This window comes from Syzygium oleosum, unplaced genomic scaffold (genome assembly GCF_021117445.2).
Source record: "Syzygium oleosum isolate NSW1041296 unplaced genomic scaffold, Sole_v2.1 Sole_v2.06, whole genome shotgun sequence".
Lineage (NCBI taxonomy): Eukaryota > Viridiplantae > Streptophyta > Magnoliopsida > Myrtales > Myrtaceae > Syzygium > Syzygium oleosum.
In genome coordinates, this window is record NW_026607490.1 from 5,418,013 (window position 1) to 5,434,760 (window position 16,748).

General features: G+C 40.2%; 2 protein-coding genes, 1 long non-coding RNA gene and 1 pseudogene across 3 annotated transcripts; 2 read left to right on the plus strand and 2 right to left on the minus strand.

The window, feature by feature from the left end:
• Positions 1–200: 200 nt before the first annotated feature.
• Positions 201–5,960, minus strand: LOC115680201 (nuclear transport factor 2B-like). Its single transcript, XM_030603957.2, has 2 exons — positions 5,614–5,960; positions 201–347 (listed from the first exon to the last, which is right to left on the minus strand). Exons 1-2 carry the CDS (start codon positions 5,923–5,925, stop codon positions 255–257), a joined length of 405 nt encoding a protein of 134 aa, XP_030459817.1. The 5' UTR covers positions 5,926–5,960; the 3' UTR covers positions 201–254.
• On the plus strand, positions 962–3,366 carry LOC130138528 (uncharacterized). Its single transcript, XR_008816887.1, has 4 exons — positions 962–1,104; positions 1,344–1,468; positions 2,978–3,043; positions 3,120–3,366. It is a non-coding gene; the product is annotated as an uncharacterized LOC130138528 (long non-coding RNA).
• A 290-nt stretch (positions 5,961–6,250) lies between the features above and the next one.
• On the plus strand, positions 6,251–7,933 carry LOC115666930 (trans-Golgi network-localized SYP41-interacting protein 1-like). Its single transcript, XM_030588571.2, has 2 exons — positions 6,251–6,874; positions 7,698–7,933. The coding sequence occupies exons 1-2, from the start codon at positions 6,251–6,253 to the stop codon at positions 7,866–7,868; spliced, it is 795 nt and encodes a 264-aa protein (XP_030444431.1). The 3' UTR covers positions 7,869–7,933.
• A 2,357-nt stretch (positions 7,934–10,290) lies between these two features.
• Positions 10,291–11,760, minus strand: LOC130134680 (regulator of G-protein signaling 1-like; annotated as a pseudogene).
• Between the last annotated feature and the right edge of the window lie 4,988 nt (positions 11,761–16,748).

Consider the following 16,748-nt stretch of genomic DNA (forward strand, 5'->3'; position numbering starts at 1 on the left):
TATGGGTTGATGTCCAGGGTGGACGATTTTTTTGTAACATTTGATGTAAAGGCTTACAAAGTATGTCAATGTTCAGGAAGAAATCTGAGATATAATTGAGACTCCCTACGAATATTTGTAATTGAGTTTTGTCTCGGGAAATTTTTCCGCAAATAAGATAGGTCTTTCTATAGGAATAATGGATCCCAGCAAGTTCTAATGAAAAAACAAAGAGAGACGAAAAAACGGACTGAAACTCCCGGCCTCTGTAAAGCCTAGGGAAGCACCCTCTGACTCCGATCGACGGTCATCCAATTTTCGAGTGCTATCCAAAAGCTTCCTTGTGGTGTTGGGTGCAAAAGGAACGACTGCAGGCCAGAATCACAGCAGAGCGTTAGGCAAACGAAGAAGAAGAAGAGCGTGGGGGGGCGAAGAAGAAGAAGTGAAAGAAATAACTAGACGAACTTGAGATGTGAACCGGGTACAGTCGGGTTCATACGTATCATCAAAATGCAATGCACCACACGCACACACGCTGAGGCATCAAGCAGCAACAAATGTGAAGAACGTGGGGAAGTAGCCGAAAGGTCATAATATCCTAAATCTCATTCCAAATACTTTCTAATGAGATATCACGAACGCTTCTGCATCAGAAACATCATCTTGCTAGACTGTGCAGCAACCATTCGGTTCGGTACATATAAATCTTCTTATGAACGAACGGATACTCATTCTAACTAACGATGGTATGAACGAAGGGATCGCCCGAGGTGGTGGTGATATTTAGGGCGCGTTTGGTAACGCTTCTGTTTCTCTATTTTTCTGTTTTTCTGTTTCCTGGAACTAAAAAAGAATAGAAACCTGTTTGGTAACGCATTTTATTTTTCTATTCCCAGAAATAAAAAAGTGGCCAAGAAATAGATTTGAAGCAGAAATAAGAAATAGAAAATATCTACTTCTTTGTTCTCAGAAATAGAAATAGAAATAGGAAGGTAAAAAGGGTTATGTAAACCCTAAAATTTTTACTTCTTACCTCTTCTTCCTTTCGAGCAGCGGCTTCTTCGGCTCCTCCATCATCCGTCATCTGCAGAGCACCGGCCACCACCCCCGTCACTCGCGGTAGAGGTGCAATTCCGGCCTTCCTTCTCGCTCGCTCGCTGGAACGCCCCGCGCGAGATTGCCAGCGACCAAATACCCTTGAGGGCCGGCGCGGCGTTCGTTCCCGGTTCGAGGGTCTCGAGCTCCCGATTACGCGCATTACGGTTCCGTCCTCGCCTCGATTGGCCGGCGACGGACGTCCGTCGATCGGATTTAGCCCCCGCGGTTTTTGATGTCTGGCGGTTTCTGGCGATTCGTCTTTGCAGGTAGCACGACGCCGGGACTTACGACGCGAGGACGAAGACTGCCGGTCCGAACGGCTCGATTCGGAACAAGGAAGAGTACTCCCACGGTGCCAATGCTGGCTTGAAGATCGCTCTTGATTTCTGTGGTGAGCGCTCCCTCCTCTTTCTGAGCTACCTGCCTTTAGGTTTCTCTGCCTTCGCGGTGTTGATTCCTTTGGCGGAGCGGTGTCTACGCCTCTTCGACATCCGTGCCTGAAGTAGTTTCTGGAGTTCATCTATTCATGCATCAACGGCAGTTTGGAGGACGAGCATGCAATTGTAGGTTGTGATTGTGCAATTCCCGTTGCATGCTCGTTTGATACTAAATATATGTAGGTGCATATATTTTGAGAGTCCAATTTCCATGGACGTATGTCTTCTAATACTTCAATTATAGCTTTCCTTCATTTGCTGCTGTGGGAGGAGTTGCTTTTGCTTATGTTTTGTGTCATTTGATGAGTAATGGTTGACTTAATCATCTTACGATGTTTAGTGCACACGTGCGGGGCGCATCGTCTGTTATGTCGAAGACAGTTAACAAGTTTGTTAACATGATGCTATGTACTTACAAGTTCTTGAAGGGCCAAGCAGTGCGTTTGCAATTTTAGTTGGCTTAACATTATACTCTGGACTTATCAACGGGATTTAATCTGCGTACTCTGATTTACTTTTGTTACTTGCCCGTGGCATAGTGTTAGGTTCATCTAACCAAATTTAGATATATTTCCAATATTCATCAGTATAGAATGCATGAAGATAGTTGTTGCTTTAGACATTGATACTTTCTTTAAAGAAATCCCTACAGTCTTCATAAAGTTGAGGTATATGTATTATCTTATGTTCAGTTTATGAGAGCATGCTTAAGATGGGTGGTTTAGTATTCAGTCTAATGCTTCCATGATTGTCGACCAAGGAAATTCTAAGACCTTTGCATATGTTTTACATGAGTTACCCTGTAGATATGTTATGATTATAAGAGTTTCAATTATACAACTGTACGAACCCATCATGGATAATGTCATAGCTTTGATGAATCGAGTTTTTTTGTGAATGGAGTTGAGATATAACTTCAGTCAGTATATTTACATTTGCTTTTCTGTTGGATACAGAGGAGGTGAAGTCCAAGTGTCCAAAGATTACATACGTAGATCTATACTAGGTGAAAAGACTGTTTAAAGGATTTGTTCTTCCATCTTACATATTACGAGTCGCCTCTCCCAATAGGTGGACGAAATCTCTGTTGATATGACTAGCTTAGTTTGAAAAAGACTTCGAATTCTTGCCATTTAACTTTGAAGTTTTATTCCCTCCAGCATGCAACATCTTTAAAACTAATGTGCATACACGTATGGAAGCCCTTAATTGGCATAACCGACATATTCTCCATATTCAGATGCTTTAAGAGCAAATCTTTATCTATCTTGTTTTCAATCCCCTGGGCATTTAGTTCTCAGTTGCTTGTAGGAAATCTCCTCTGTCTAGTTCAACTGGTATTGTTCTTGGTTGATTAGTGGTTGGATGATGTTATATATAGCTGATCGATTCTAGTGGTTACTATTAAAAATGATTTATCAATTTGCAAGTATTGATCATTATGAGCGAAATGCCTGTTTCAGCTAGCAGGAGTTGTTGCAGTAGAAGTCACTGGAGGTCCCACTGTCGACTTTGTTCCCGGAAGAAAGGTACTCTGTTTTAGCTGTATGTGAGCAAGATAATTCTTACGAGTGCCTTATTCACTAAGTTTTTTTCTACCTGTAGGATTTAAAAGTTTCTCCAAACGAAGGAAGACTTCCAGATGCTAATCAAGGTATTCTGTTGTGTCAACTTTCCCTTTGTTGTTTGGCCTCCCTTCATTTCCCTCCATCCCTCCCTCCAAATATTATGGGCCACTGTGCTTCTTATTGCTCCAGGCAAAACGTTAAATAGCTATTTATTGTTTTCCTTAAGGTTGCTGCCTGTTAATCTTGAAATGTATGTCCATCTCATCTGAATGTCAATTAGTAAGTTTCCAGGGGAATGATTTGAATGAGATAAGAAGCACAGTATATATGCTTCTCTTGTAGAGCATTTTCTTGTGGGTGGATTTGGGATGTGATTATGTGGAAATGGTGATCTTTCATTTTGATTAACTAAAACTGAAAAAAAAAAAAGAATGATATTTATTGTGTATGACGCTACATTAGTCCTTGTCTCAATTGCACTTGGTTTGTTTGATTGGATTCTCTCTGTGAAGCATGATATTTCTTGTGTCTATCAGTCTTTTCTTGTGTGGTTTTTGGAGGAAAATAGAACAAAGAGGAAGGGTTATAGAGGAGAAATTTGTTTGTGATGCTTGTTATGTTCAACTCCTCATATTAACTTTGCATTGATTAAATTGGTACTTGCTGCCTGTTGAAGTTAGGCACCTGCAGCTAAAGAAGTTTGTGACAAAAGTAGCTGATAAGAAGGGGAAAACAGTTGAAGTGAAGAAGCAAGAGCAACTAGATCCTCTTGCTGGTTATGCAGCACTTGAAGGATTTTTAACTCCGTTTAAAGGTGAACGGTATCATCTGAATGATTATAAGGGTAGGGAGAGACAGCCCAGAACAGCAAGAGAATTGTTCAACCATAGGCATTCTTCATTAAGGAATGTCATTGAGAGGTCATTTGGGGCATTAAAGAATCACTTCTTCATTTTGAGACACATGCCTCTATTTACAATTTGCAAGCAAGCATGTATTGTAATTGCATACTGTGTTATCCATAATTACATTCGTGATCAAGATAGGATGGACAAAATTTTTTCGCTATATGGAGATCCGGACTACCCATTTGGACCTACACAAGTGGAGGATGCAGATAAGTGGCATAAGGAGGCAGTTGAGATGAACATGCTTAGGAAAAATATTAAATCAAATGGCAAGGAATCACAATATGCGTGAGATTCCATGACTTATGTTTCTGACTTTTGTTATGTTGTTTATAAATATTTGGCAACATTTTGTTAATTAGCAGGTATTATTATCGTTGTATTTTTGAAATCCAAAGCCTATGCAGCGTTTCAAACAGAGGTTTGGCAAGCTTTGAATATTTGGCAAAGCATGAGTTGATGGGATATTTTAGTACTAGGAGTATAGAGAATCTCTTTGGAGTGTTGGCATTCAACTACGTTTTTCTTGCTGCAAATGAAGACTACTCCTTCACTTACATGTTCAACTTTATTGGATGAAAACAAGATATAAATATATATATATATATATATATATATATATATATATATATAAGTCACAATCAAATTTAAATTGATTTTGTAAACTTAATCATTATAAGAAAATTAAGGATTCATGTCTATATAAATCAATTTTCAAAGTTACTGTGACTATTTAAGTGATTAATAAAGCGAATGGATCATATTCAAGCGCCCACTAAAATCGGCATCATCCACGTGTTATTATAATGTTGTATATGGAGTTTCGAATGTTCTTTATATATAGTGGCAAAGAATTCTATGCATCATATGAAAGAGTTCATAAAGAGAAAGAAATGTATAATCTTCTTAAGTAACAAAAATTAGTGACGTCAGCTGTTGTATATTATAGCACCATCAATGTTGACCTAGAGAGTTCTTCACATTCGTAGGATGAGTTATTGTTTTGTTTATTTATTGGTAATAAAAACAACTAACACATGGTTAAGATGTAAGCATTCTTTTTTATCTTTTGGTAATTTAATATGAGAATAAATAGTATTTATAATAGCGGTTGTGAAGAAACTTTTGAAATAGATAAATATGGTATTCAGAATAATAAAAAGATTACAATAATTAATTATATATATAAAGTAGTGTGAGTTAAAAAGGATTAGACAAACCAATAAACAATGCTTCTTGGTTTTTTTCATTTATAACTTGTACTTACACTTAAATAAAAGATATAAACTTGAATGAAAAAAATTAGAAATAGAAATTTTTTTGGTTGTACCAAACGCATTTTTGTTCTTTTTTTATTCCAGGAATAGAAATTTTGTGCGGTTACCAAACGTATTATTTTACTCAGAAACTCTTTCAAAAAATAAAAATAGAAAAAATTATTTATGAAAAGAAATTGTACCAGAAATAAAAAAGTTACCCTACGCACCCTCGATCAGACGACCCATCTCATCCAAACCCACCATCCTCCTTCGACGCCGGCCAAAGAGAAGAAATCGATAGAAAATAATAAATAAATGGATCCTCCTCCTTCAACAACCGAGAGAAAGAGAGAGAGAGAGAGACCTGGCCGAGAAAGAGGGCGTCCGGCTTGCCGTCTACCCAGATGTCGCCCATGACCTGGGCGATCGCGCCGCGGGTGGGGGCGAAGGGAACGCAGTCGATGTGGCTGATTTGGTACCGGAACTGCTGGAGGGAGTTGAGCTTGGCGACGATGGCCTCCTTGCCCTTGATCATCTCCCGGTCCTCAAAGTTCATCACCGACTCTTCCCGGTACAGGTTCACCAGGTCCCCCCGGTTCGCGTCGAACGTCCGGCAGTAGTCCTCCATGAACCGCTTGGCCTCCGCTCTTATCCGATCCGCGGTTTCTCGATCCATCGTCAGCACCGACCCGAAACCGGTCCGTCGGGTGGAAAAGACTAAAAAGCCCTTTCTTCTTCTTCTTCCAGTTCTGAAAAACCAAGACATGGTAGTCCCCCCTTCGCCCGTTCGACTCCTCTGCCTCCGACTCCCTCCTCCTCCTCCCACCCGTCGCCGGCGGTCGTGCTTCTCTGGCTCCCACGTAACTCTTTTTCCTTTCCTTTTGTTCATCCTATGTTCATTTATTTCATTTTTTATTTTCTGAGTGCTTCTCTTCAGAATTGTTTGATGAGGGGGGTGTTTTGATACAAATTGAGGCTAACTTGTGCTAGATCTGCAGAAAATGCAACGGACAGCACTTTTGGACAAGGTCGATGGGGTTAGAATCTCCTCTGAAGAGTTAGGAGGAGACACAGAGCCCCAAATTTCTCCTCATGTGAAAAATCTATTCTATATTGTAGATAGTCTTACTAGAGCTCAAGGGCAAATAAGTTTGTTGTCACATGATAATCAAGAGCTACAGTCCACCCTTGCTGACCTGGTTCTTGAAAAGAAGCATTTGCGGGAGGAAGTTGAAACACGTATGAGATATGAAGAAGACTCAGAGAAGATGAAGAGAGATTTATCTGAGCTAAGAGTTGTTTTGGAGAAAATTACAAATATGTTTGGTGGTAGTGAGTTAGTTGGAGACCACAATACTTCTAGCTTAAAGGGACTTTTAGCAACCTTAGAAAAGCAAATTGTGAATGTGCTTATGGAATTTGAAAACTCTAAATCGGAAGCCCAAGAACTTGAAATGAAGTTGTTAGGAAGCCAGAAGGTTGTGGAGGAGTTATCGAGTAAAGTTAAATTGCTTGGAGATTCACTTCAATGTAGAAGTACCCAACCAGAGATCATCCGGGAGAGAAGCATTTTTGAAGCACCTTCATTGCCTGCTGGTTCAGAGATATCTGAAGTTGAAGATGTGGTAATCTTTTCTTTTTTGGTTTATTCATACAGTTCCCTCACCCCCCACCCAACCACACTATTCTGCTTTCGGACCATGGTTTTACTGAGCACAGTAACCACAAATTTTGGCATGCATCTTGCTATTATATTCGAGTAATGGGCATCTTGGTATTAAAAGGTCATATCGAAGGCCCTCTTCTCATTCCCATTTGTTAGGAGACAGGACTGGAGATTTCTGTATGGATAATAGATTGTCTCATTTTGTATTTGTTTCCTTCCCTTGAGTTTTAGCTCCCATAGCTACTCCCAGAAAAGGTCATGGTATGTTTCCTTGATGCTACGTTTTCTTTCCTTAAGTAGACCATCAGAGAGCTACCTTCTTGTTCTAGCCGATGCTGTAGGTAGATGTTAGTTATTGTTTGAAGAACAGCCATTTTTATAGCTGCTGTTCCTGCCCTCCATTTCAGAATGGTCAAAGATTTCTTTGCATCTGAATACTGGTTGGATTTGCTGGGCATTGGGCTCATGATTTATTGCTGTTTCCGTTTCATAATTATTTCTGCCTTTTTTGATGATGCCTCGGTACGAATCATCTCTGACTTTGGAGCCTCTAGGTTAGAACCTCAGTATAGGAAGAAAACGAAAACCCGTGAAACTTAAATTAGGCAGGGGCAACTCATCTTAAAAGAAATTCACTGATGTAGCGCAGATCTACTTTGGCTCTTTCTGTGTTGAAAGTGTATTCTTCTTCTTTTATTCTTTCAAGTATCCCAACTATTCTGGTTGCAATATGCTGGTTGTCAGCAGTATCATATTATTATTAGTTGTTCATGCTTATGCAGGTATCAGTTGGAAAACTGTCGATGCCTCCTGTTCCTTCAGCTGCTCTGGCGCAGACTATGGGAAAAGGATCAGCAGACCATCTTGCTCTCAGCATTGACTCGGAGTCGAATCCTTTAATCGGCAACAAGGAAACCGATGAAGACAAAGGTATTGATTTTTTATTTATCTAGAGTAAGAAGGGCCGGAATCCAAGTATAAATTGTAACTAGAATTTTCCATGACGGGTAGATAACTTATGTTAGCAACACATTTTAAGCTTTACAGTGATTGGATTATCCACTACATTTCTGGTTTACTTAGCAAACCGAGTTACCTAAAAGGGAATAATTAGTGTTTATCAAAATTTTATACAATGGAAGAGTCCAGGCCGATTTCGCACAACTAGTGGAAAATAAAGAAGTACAATTGGTGGAAAATAATTTAAACTTATAAAAATTAGTGGAAAACAAAAAAGCAAAATTTCGCACAATGGAAGAGTCTAGACCCAAAACCCTCTGTCTGAAGTCCTCAATCAGATACCTCTCAGAAGGGAATCTCCTTACGGTTTCTCTCCACTCCTCATCGGAAACTATGGAAAACGCTCTCACCGGCTCTCTTCACATGGATGCTGCTCCATTCGTTCCCTTCTTCGGTAGATGTTTTTACGCACTGATGGATCATGCCAGGCCCCACATTGTGTAGTATTTTACGGAAGGTTCTCTTGTCATCCGCGATCATCAGTATGTCCACGGCCTAGCGCAGATTTGGGCTCTTTACAATACACTTGTTCCATCTGTTCACTATGTAACTAGATTCATGGTTTCGTGCTCGGATCCCATCACTGGAAATACTATAGCGAACTTCCGGGGGCTGTACGAGAACGAGCAGGGGGTGGTGAGAGAGTTTCTCGAGGTATTTTGTCTTAACCCATCCTACCATCCTTCGTTATCACTTTTTTTAATAACTTAATTGACATTAGGGTTCTTTAGACCTTCGGCCTGCAGCCCATCCCGAGACCCATTTTAGGCGTTGCATGCGTTTTTAGCGTCGTGTTCAGGACCGGAGATCATGGGGACAATTGCCACCACAGGCTATACCGTCGCCACTGGCTATACCGCCGCCGCCGCCGGCTCTACCGCCACCACAAGAAGGCAACAGTGTCGGGTCGAATGAGGTTTCAGTAGTGGCGGTACAACCGACAGCGACGACGGTATAGCCGGTGGCGGCGGCGGCGGCGGTATAGCCGGTGGTGGCAGTTGTCCCAATGGTCCCCCGATCCTGAACACGGCGCTAAAAATGCATGCAACGCCAAAAATGGGTCCCGGGATGGGCTGCAGGCCGAAGGTCTAAAGAGCCCTAATGTCAATTAAGTCATTAAAAAAAGTGATAACGAAGAATGGTAGGACGAGTTAAGACAAAATACCTCGAGAAACTCTCCCTGCTCGTTCTCGTACAGCCCCAGGAAGTTTACTATAGTAATTTCGGTGATGGGATCTGAGTACGAAACCATGAATCTAGTTACATAGTGAATAGATGGAGCGAGTGTATTGTAAAGAGCCCAAATCTGCACTAGGCCTCGGGCATACTAATGATCGCGGATGACAAGAGAACCTTTCGTAAAATACTGCACAATGTGGGGCCTGGCATGATCCATCAGTGCGTAAAAACATCCACCGAAGAAGGGAAGAAATGGGGCGGCATCCATGTGGAGAGAGCCGATGAGAGCGTTTTCCGTGGTTTCCGGCGAGGAGTGGAGAGAAACCGTAGGGAGATTCCGTTCTGGGAGGTATCTGATTGAGGACTTCAGACAAAGAGGGTTTTGGGTCCAGACTCTTTCATTGTGCGAAATTTTGTTTTTTTGTTTTCCACTAATTTTTATAAGCTTAAATTATTTTCCACCAATTGTGCTTCATTATTTTCCACTAGTTGTGCGAAATCGGCCTGGACTCTTTCATTGTATAAAATTTTGATAATCACTAATTATTCCCTTTTAAGTAACTCGGTTTGCTAAGTAAATCAGAAATGTAGTGGATAATTCAATTACTGTAAAGCTTAAAATGTATTGCTAACATAAGTTATCTACCCGTCATGGAAAATTCTCCGAGCGAGATTCTGAGTCTCTCGGTAGATCGTTCAAATTAGAAATTTCAATCCAAAATAAGAAATTCTTCCTTATTAATTGGACGAAAAGGTCGAGATACACTATTTATTAAGACGAAAGAGATTGTAACACCCAAATTTGAAAAAGGAAAGAGCTTTCCTCTTCCCTTTTTTTTAATTCACGTGCTAAAAATTATTAATAGTTTGTGTAGCCTAATCAGTTTGCCTCAAGGAAACTAATCTCGGAAGAGCCGGTCAAATTCTCATGGCGCTACCACTCTTTTGTTTCATTTCCTTTTTGTGCTACAGTACAACACCATGTAGAACATCGGGATAAGACTCCCTGAGCTTTCACCGTGCTGGTTTTTTTTTTTTTTCCATCTAACAATGGAGTTTCAGAGCTCTTCTACTTATTATTTTAGCTGCATACTTTGATGGTAGAGACAGTGGACCTATTTTCTATTTGTTTCGCCAGGTGATATGCTCGAACTATAAAATTTGATTACCGGAAGATGCTAATAGAAAACAAGTTACACATCCCTAGTTGACAGTTCATCGTCGAGGGAATGAAGACACTAATGAAAGCATTCTCAATATATGATCAGTTCTGCATGAGCAAGAGAATGACTCTGTATTGACTGTCTAGAAGAAGAAAGAAATTAAGGTTCGCATTTATAGGACGTTGATCTACGTTTAAGAACTTCTCGTCAGCCCCAACATTTGTGAATCTATTGAACGTGAAACACCTTTAGTCCCCTCTAGGCTGTAATGAGGAAAGGTACATGCTTCAAAACTTTTAAAAGCTTCTTGTTCTTTTGAACTAAATGAAATGAAGTTACTCTAACGCATTAACAAAGAAATTGGTGTATCAGAAAACAGATTATATACATTGACTTAAGTCCCGCTGAAATTGAAGCTGCACAAGACCCGGCATTTGGCAAAGAGCTATTATTTGAGATCAATATGAGAAGGAAAAACAGACCTATCTGCGAATGCCATGAAGGACTGACGAAATCTTTTTGTTCAGAAGAAGTTTATCCAGTGGTTCATTTAGAACTATAGCTTGACTTGGCTCTCTTTGCATTAGAAAACCACTGTCCGGTATTCCAAGAGCCTGACCCATCGTCTCATACTTCAAAGGTTCTTTTCTTCTCATTCTAATTTGAGATAGGAGAGGTTGTGAACTTGAAATGGAAAAGAAAGCTAGGACAAGAATACTGGACTGCAAAAAAGACATGAATTATAAGTAAATACGTGAGCTTCAAGGTTGAGTCTGAACATACAATTACAAATACCAGGGGCTAAAAAAAATAACGAATCGTTAACAAAGCATACTGTGACTAAAAGCAGAAATCTCGAGACAACTTGGAGCCATGCGATTTCCTCGTGGATTTCATTCAAAACATAAGCAGCTATCCATACTCCTGCATTGAAAGGAAGCACCAATGAGAAGATAAGAACACATGAGCAGTTTGACCTATTTAAGACTGTACAATTTCATACAGATACAAGGAGATAAGCAATGAGTTTCATATACAAATTCAGTGAAAAGTAAAAATACAATAGTGTTGGTTAATGTTGCAATTAGGCATCTGATTTCTGTCGTTTGATTTTTAAGTCAAGCTTCACATAGCATATTTTTCAATGAAACATTGGGTCAGCTATTGACTCTAATAGAAGCAGAGGAATGTACAAGTACATGAATATAATCAACGGACTAGGCAAAGACAAATTATCTTTTGAGATAGTATGCTGAAGGATCTTACCAATAGAAGATGCGGAGACAACTATTCCTCTCCAGAGATCTCGGAGTTCATTAAATCTGAATTCTATATGGCGAATTGCTCCCGTGAATGCGGCAAGAGTGGCGACATACAATGTGTGGAAGGAGACTACTGGGATAACCCATTGAGCACCCATGTGACAATGATTATTCGGAGGCTGCTTCATATGAACAACTACAGCATGACACAAGCATTCCTGTCAAAGCTATGCAAATGTCTAGACTGAAACTCTATCACTGCCCATGTGCCTCGTATACTTGCAATTTCTTATAGTGCTTGACAGGAGACGATTCTGTTGCAAAATTTCGTAGTAAGACAGAACAAGAATAATGACCCAAGCGAAGATGGAAACAAGATTCTTGTTATGCCTTTCTAGAAACATGCCATTCCACGGTGACTTCCAGTAAAAGGTGTAAACTAACCATCCTCCAATGCTCAGGACAAACACAACCCCACCCGCAAGCACACGACAGAAAATAATTCCGCTAAAAAATGCAAACACGTCTACTGACGCAGCTTTCCTCATTGCCTATGCAAGCACAAAAGTTCTCTTTTTATTCACCCTAATGAAGGGCGACCTCAATTGGATATATTAACACCTAAAGCTCCTATTTTCTTCTAATTTCCCACAGACAAAGGAATGGATTATCAACCTTTTCACCCGTGAAAGTATATCATAAGGCGCCTATGAGTGCCAACAATCCTAATAGACTATCAACCGTATACCGGCAAAAAGGTTTTCTGTCTTTCATTTGCAAATAACAATGGATGAAAGATACTAAATAAGTAAAAACTTCAGAGTTCTTACAGGCCGCCCCAGCAAACCATTGCAAGAGAAACAATGGAAGACAGACATGCGACCTCATTGGTGGTAAACGCCTCCTGCAAAGTAAGCTATTTAGTGACACAAACTCTTTTATAAAGACACAGAGTACAGGATGTAAAAAGTTAAGACAAAGCATAAAATGACCAGAACAAAAATGTGTAGATAAGAACTTTAAGAGTCTGAAAGTGAAGAACATCATAATGCGACGCCCCCCTTACTCGCGATTGACTGCAGATGCCTGCTTACCACCTCCTCTGTTTTTTTTCCCTCCCTCCCTACCTCCCTCCCTCCTCCCTCCATTTTTTTTCTTGGAGAAACCAACACATAGCATTCCCTCCCTCCCTCCCTCCCCACACACAGACCCACCTCCCCTGGCAGATGATATACTTATTTGAACTTATTGCTGCAGGAGCAAACTCTAATGTCCCTGTCCTTTACACTTACTTGCCAAATATGAAATACAATTGGAATGCCTGTACTATACGACAGCTGAGCAGTAAACCAAATCCAACTGGACCTTCAATCCAAACTGGAATCACCACATGATCAAATTGTGTATTGGTCAGACACATCCAGATAATGAAGAAAGTAATAATGACAGCAAAACTGCAATGATAATTGATAACCTGCCCAAATGTAGCAAGACTGCCACCAATACCTCCTTTTTATTTCAGCAAGTCAACGAACATCTGCATAAACCACATACCACGGTAATTGCTGCTTTCCTTTCTGACAATCATAAAACCACTAAGCTGAAAATGTGTAGGATATAAGATGCGCAAACAACTGTACCATAATTGATGGTATAAGGTTAAAGCTGCAAAGACTTGAAACACAGGAATCCAGAAGCCGCTCCCTTTTGTCCGAGAAAATTTATGAATCACAAAGGGAAGGATCGATCGGTAAAGAAGCCTGAGAGCATTAGACTACAAAGTTAAACAACGATAAAGATAAAAAGGACAACCCACCTCCAGTACACATTTCGAGGGTCAGAAGAATTAAATCAGAAACTGATCAAGACCATTTAATAAAGGCAGTGCCATTTGGCAACAAAGAGCGCAAAATCGTAGACAACACACTGACACCCTCTTAAACTTAGGACTTAGTATTAGATATTAGATAAATCTCTTCCGCTATCATTTTGCTGCACAATGGGCATTAGCTCCTTTTCTGCTGTGAATAACTGTAACTGGTCGTTAAAAAAGAAAGAACTACTGCTGTGTAATCACAGAAAAGAAAGCAAGCCAGAAAAAATCGACCACTGTACCCCTACACCAGCTACTACAGTTGCTGGCTGCACTGCAATTCACCACCACTCTGCTGAACAATAACAGCACTCCTCCAAGTCATCGTTAAATAAATTTTCTGCAATCTTGCTCAAATCCTGTCTCATTCACACTAGCACCTCCAAAGTCCATTCTTGCAGCCCTTAGCCCAAAACCCATACTAAAGCACCACAAACAAAGTTTTTACTAACACCAACAGCTTAGAAATCATTTATCAAAGCTTCTAAATCCTTTCTCACGTATTTTTCTCACCTCTTCTTGTCATCATCCTCCATGTTCTCATTGAGATGAAGCTGATCAGATTTGGAATGAGGAAAAAACAAAAAGAAAAGAAAAGGAACTTGTAATCTTTAATTGGGTTTTGCATTTTCTTCAGATCTAGCACAAGTTAGATCTGAAGAAAATGCAAAACCCAATTAAAGATTACAAGTTCCTTTTCTTTTTTTTTGTTTTTTCCTCATTCCTGCAATTCGTTATTCTCGGGTCTACGGTGTCGGTGGGAGTAGATTTTAGAGCACACACGCTCTGATGATCGTGTCTAATCTGAAAGTTAGTCCTGATGCCGAGGTGGGTTTTAATTCTCTAATCTCTGTTGCTCACTAGCATTGCCCGTGCTCATTTAAATTCCCTATTTTGGGTGCTCGTCATTGTCGTGTGTGTGCATAATATGATGAACATGCCAATTGACTTTCATTGTGCTTTGTACTAGGTAAAATCTGCCTGACGAACGTGTTCGCTTCCCCGCTGCTGCTTATCGAGATTTTCATGTTTCGATAAGAGCCTGTCGAGGGAAGCGTAACTCCTCTTCTTTTGAGCAATCTCACCTTTGATTCTTTGAGTTGGTTGTACCACGAATGTTGATAAGCTGTAAGAAGAAATGTCATTTTTTTTTTTGCCTTATCATTGTAGTGTTGTGGCTTCTCATGGGTGATTTGGCTGTGCACGTGTCGCATCATATGTCATGGATAGAAATCTCCAATCCGGAGCAAGTTCTTTTTTCCAATGAATCAGGTAGCAATCCTATTGTTGTAACCGGTTCAAGTTGGGAGCTTTATCTTCTCATTCGAAAGACGTGTGATCAGCAAGGCAATTTCCAAGATAGGCCTCTTGGTTTTGCTGCTGTATACCATTTCTATCACTATCCTGATAGTTCACGACTGCGGCGGGGTCAGGCTTGCTGTCGTCTTGGTTAACTATAACAAAGGAGACAAAGTTATGAGTGCTTTAGAAGAGCTTGTAAAGTGTATCTCATCGGTTAGGTTGTACCACTAGCGAGGTCTTTTGCCGATGTCAAGATTCTAGTATTGCCACTTTACCAGCGCAAAGGTTGTGGCCGCTATCGGAACAGAAGCGGTGATTCGAACTGTCCCTGCTGAGACTCTGAAGCAGTTTTATCAGAAATGGTACCGGTTATGTCATATGGCAGTAATAGCTGTTGGAGACTTTCGTGATACTCAGGTTTGGTACCATTGTATGTCAACTTCCCATCCCAAAGCACCATGTTCAGTTTCCAAATTTCCAGGATTACTAAAGCTCTCCTTCTCCATGACAGAGTGTCGTTGATATGATAAAGGCTCATTTTAGGCAGAAAGGCGCAGTCCTTGACAACCAACGAATTCCTAACAATTGAGTTCCATCTCATGACGAACATTGGTTTTCATTTTTTGTTGAATGTAAAGCTGCTGCGGTGAGTGCATGGTTAATTTTCTCTTTTTTACATGGTACTAGCCTTTGTTTGTTATCCGGGAAGTGTTTCTTCATGACTCTTTAAGGTCGATGTGTATTGGTGCAGAGTGCGGTAATGATCAGCCACAAAATGCCGGCTGATGATTTAAAAACCATGAAGGACTACAAGGACTTGCTCACAGAATCTGTGTTTCTTCGTGCCCTAAACCAAAGTTTCTTCAAACAATCTCGGAGGAGAGATCCGCCCTATTTCTCACGTTCAGCTGATTCTGATGTCTTAGTTCGTCCACTAAGGGCATACGTGACAACAGCATTGTGCAAAGAAGGAGGAACCATGGAGGCTCCAGAATCAATTCTCATGGAGGTAAATATGTCTTATTTTGATAAATTTCTTTGATAAAGTTCTTTGTTGTATATCTTATTTTGGTAAAGTTCTGTGTAGGCACTTGTATTGCGGTGCCTACACAATACAAGTGCCTAGTGAGCACTTAGGCTGCAATTCGCAACCCGTATGCGAGGGCGGATACGATAATAGTTATCTTGTTCTAATTCGAAGGAACATTAGTTGCTCACTGCATGATGCTTACATTTCTCCAAAGGTGATCTCGATGCTTTTGCTTTTCATGGATGTTTGCATGACTCAGGCAAAATACGCACATGCTTAGTTGCAATAGCTACTCTTTATGATAATGTTCGTGCTTGTAATATGTTTCTTTCTTTTTATCTTTCTAACCACTGGACCATATTAAGGCCAACTAGGGAAAGGGGAATACTGTAAAACTTAAGTAACACACACATCCAATTACCACATATTTGTTGGAAGAAGGTAGAATCATCTTACGCGTCATGCTTGACTAATCGTTTCGAACCAATGAAGTTGTTGGACATGGAGTTCTCAGTGAGTGTCAAAGTTTGCATATCCCTACTCCTCTTTATATCTGTCGGTTGCAGTACCAATTATTTACTACAGTTTGCCAACACTATTTGTCACTGGCTGGTGCACTTATATTCATCCCCTTGATCATGGTCCCAACCATGGGAGGATCCGATGTAAGCTTAGTTTTGGAGAGAGAAATTCGATGTTATCTCAATGTTACTTTGATATTTTGTTGACATGTCTTTAACATTTTTTACTACAGAAGGATACCGCGACTGTAATTTCCACAATGCTATTGGTGTCTGGCATTACTACGTTGCTGAACTCTTACTTTGGTACCCATTTTCCATTAGTTCAAGGGAGTTCATTTGTATTTTTGGCACCAGCTTTACTAATAATGAATTCACGGGAATATTGCAATCTCACTGAACATGTAATTCTCTTATATTGATGAATTCATACTGTCATACAAAGTCATTCCCTACCATTTCTTCCACATGTTTAGAAATAAA

Excerpts from the sequence above, each read along its gene's own strand:
- LOC115680201 (XM_030603957.2), bottom strand. The coding sequence starts at position 5,925 with ATGGATCGAGAAACCGCGGATCGGATAAGAGCGGAGGCCAAGCGGTTC. Across the intron at positions 348-5,613 it reads ACGCCCTCTTTCTCGGCCAG|TCGTTCCTTTTGCACCCAAC; the intron begins GTCTCTCTCTCT and ends TCTGGCCTGCAG.
- LOC115666930 (XM_030588571.2), top strand. The coding sequence starts at position 6,251 with ATGCAACGGACAGCACTTTTGGACAAGGTCGATGGGGTTAGAATCTCC. Across the intron at positions 6,875-7,697 it reads TATCTGAAGTTGAAGATGTG|GTATCAGTTGGAAAACTGTC; the intron begins GTAATCTTTTCT and ends ATGCTTATGCAG.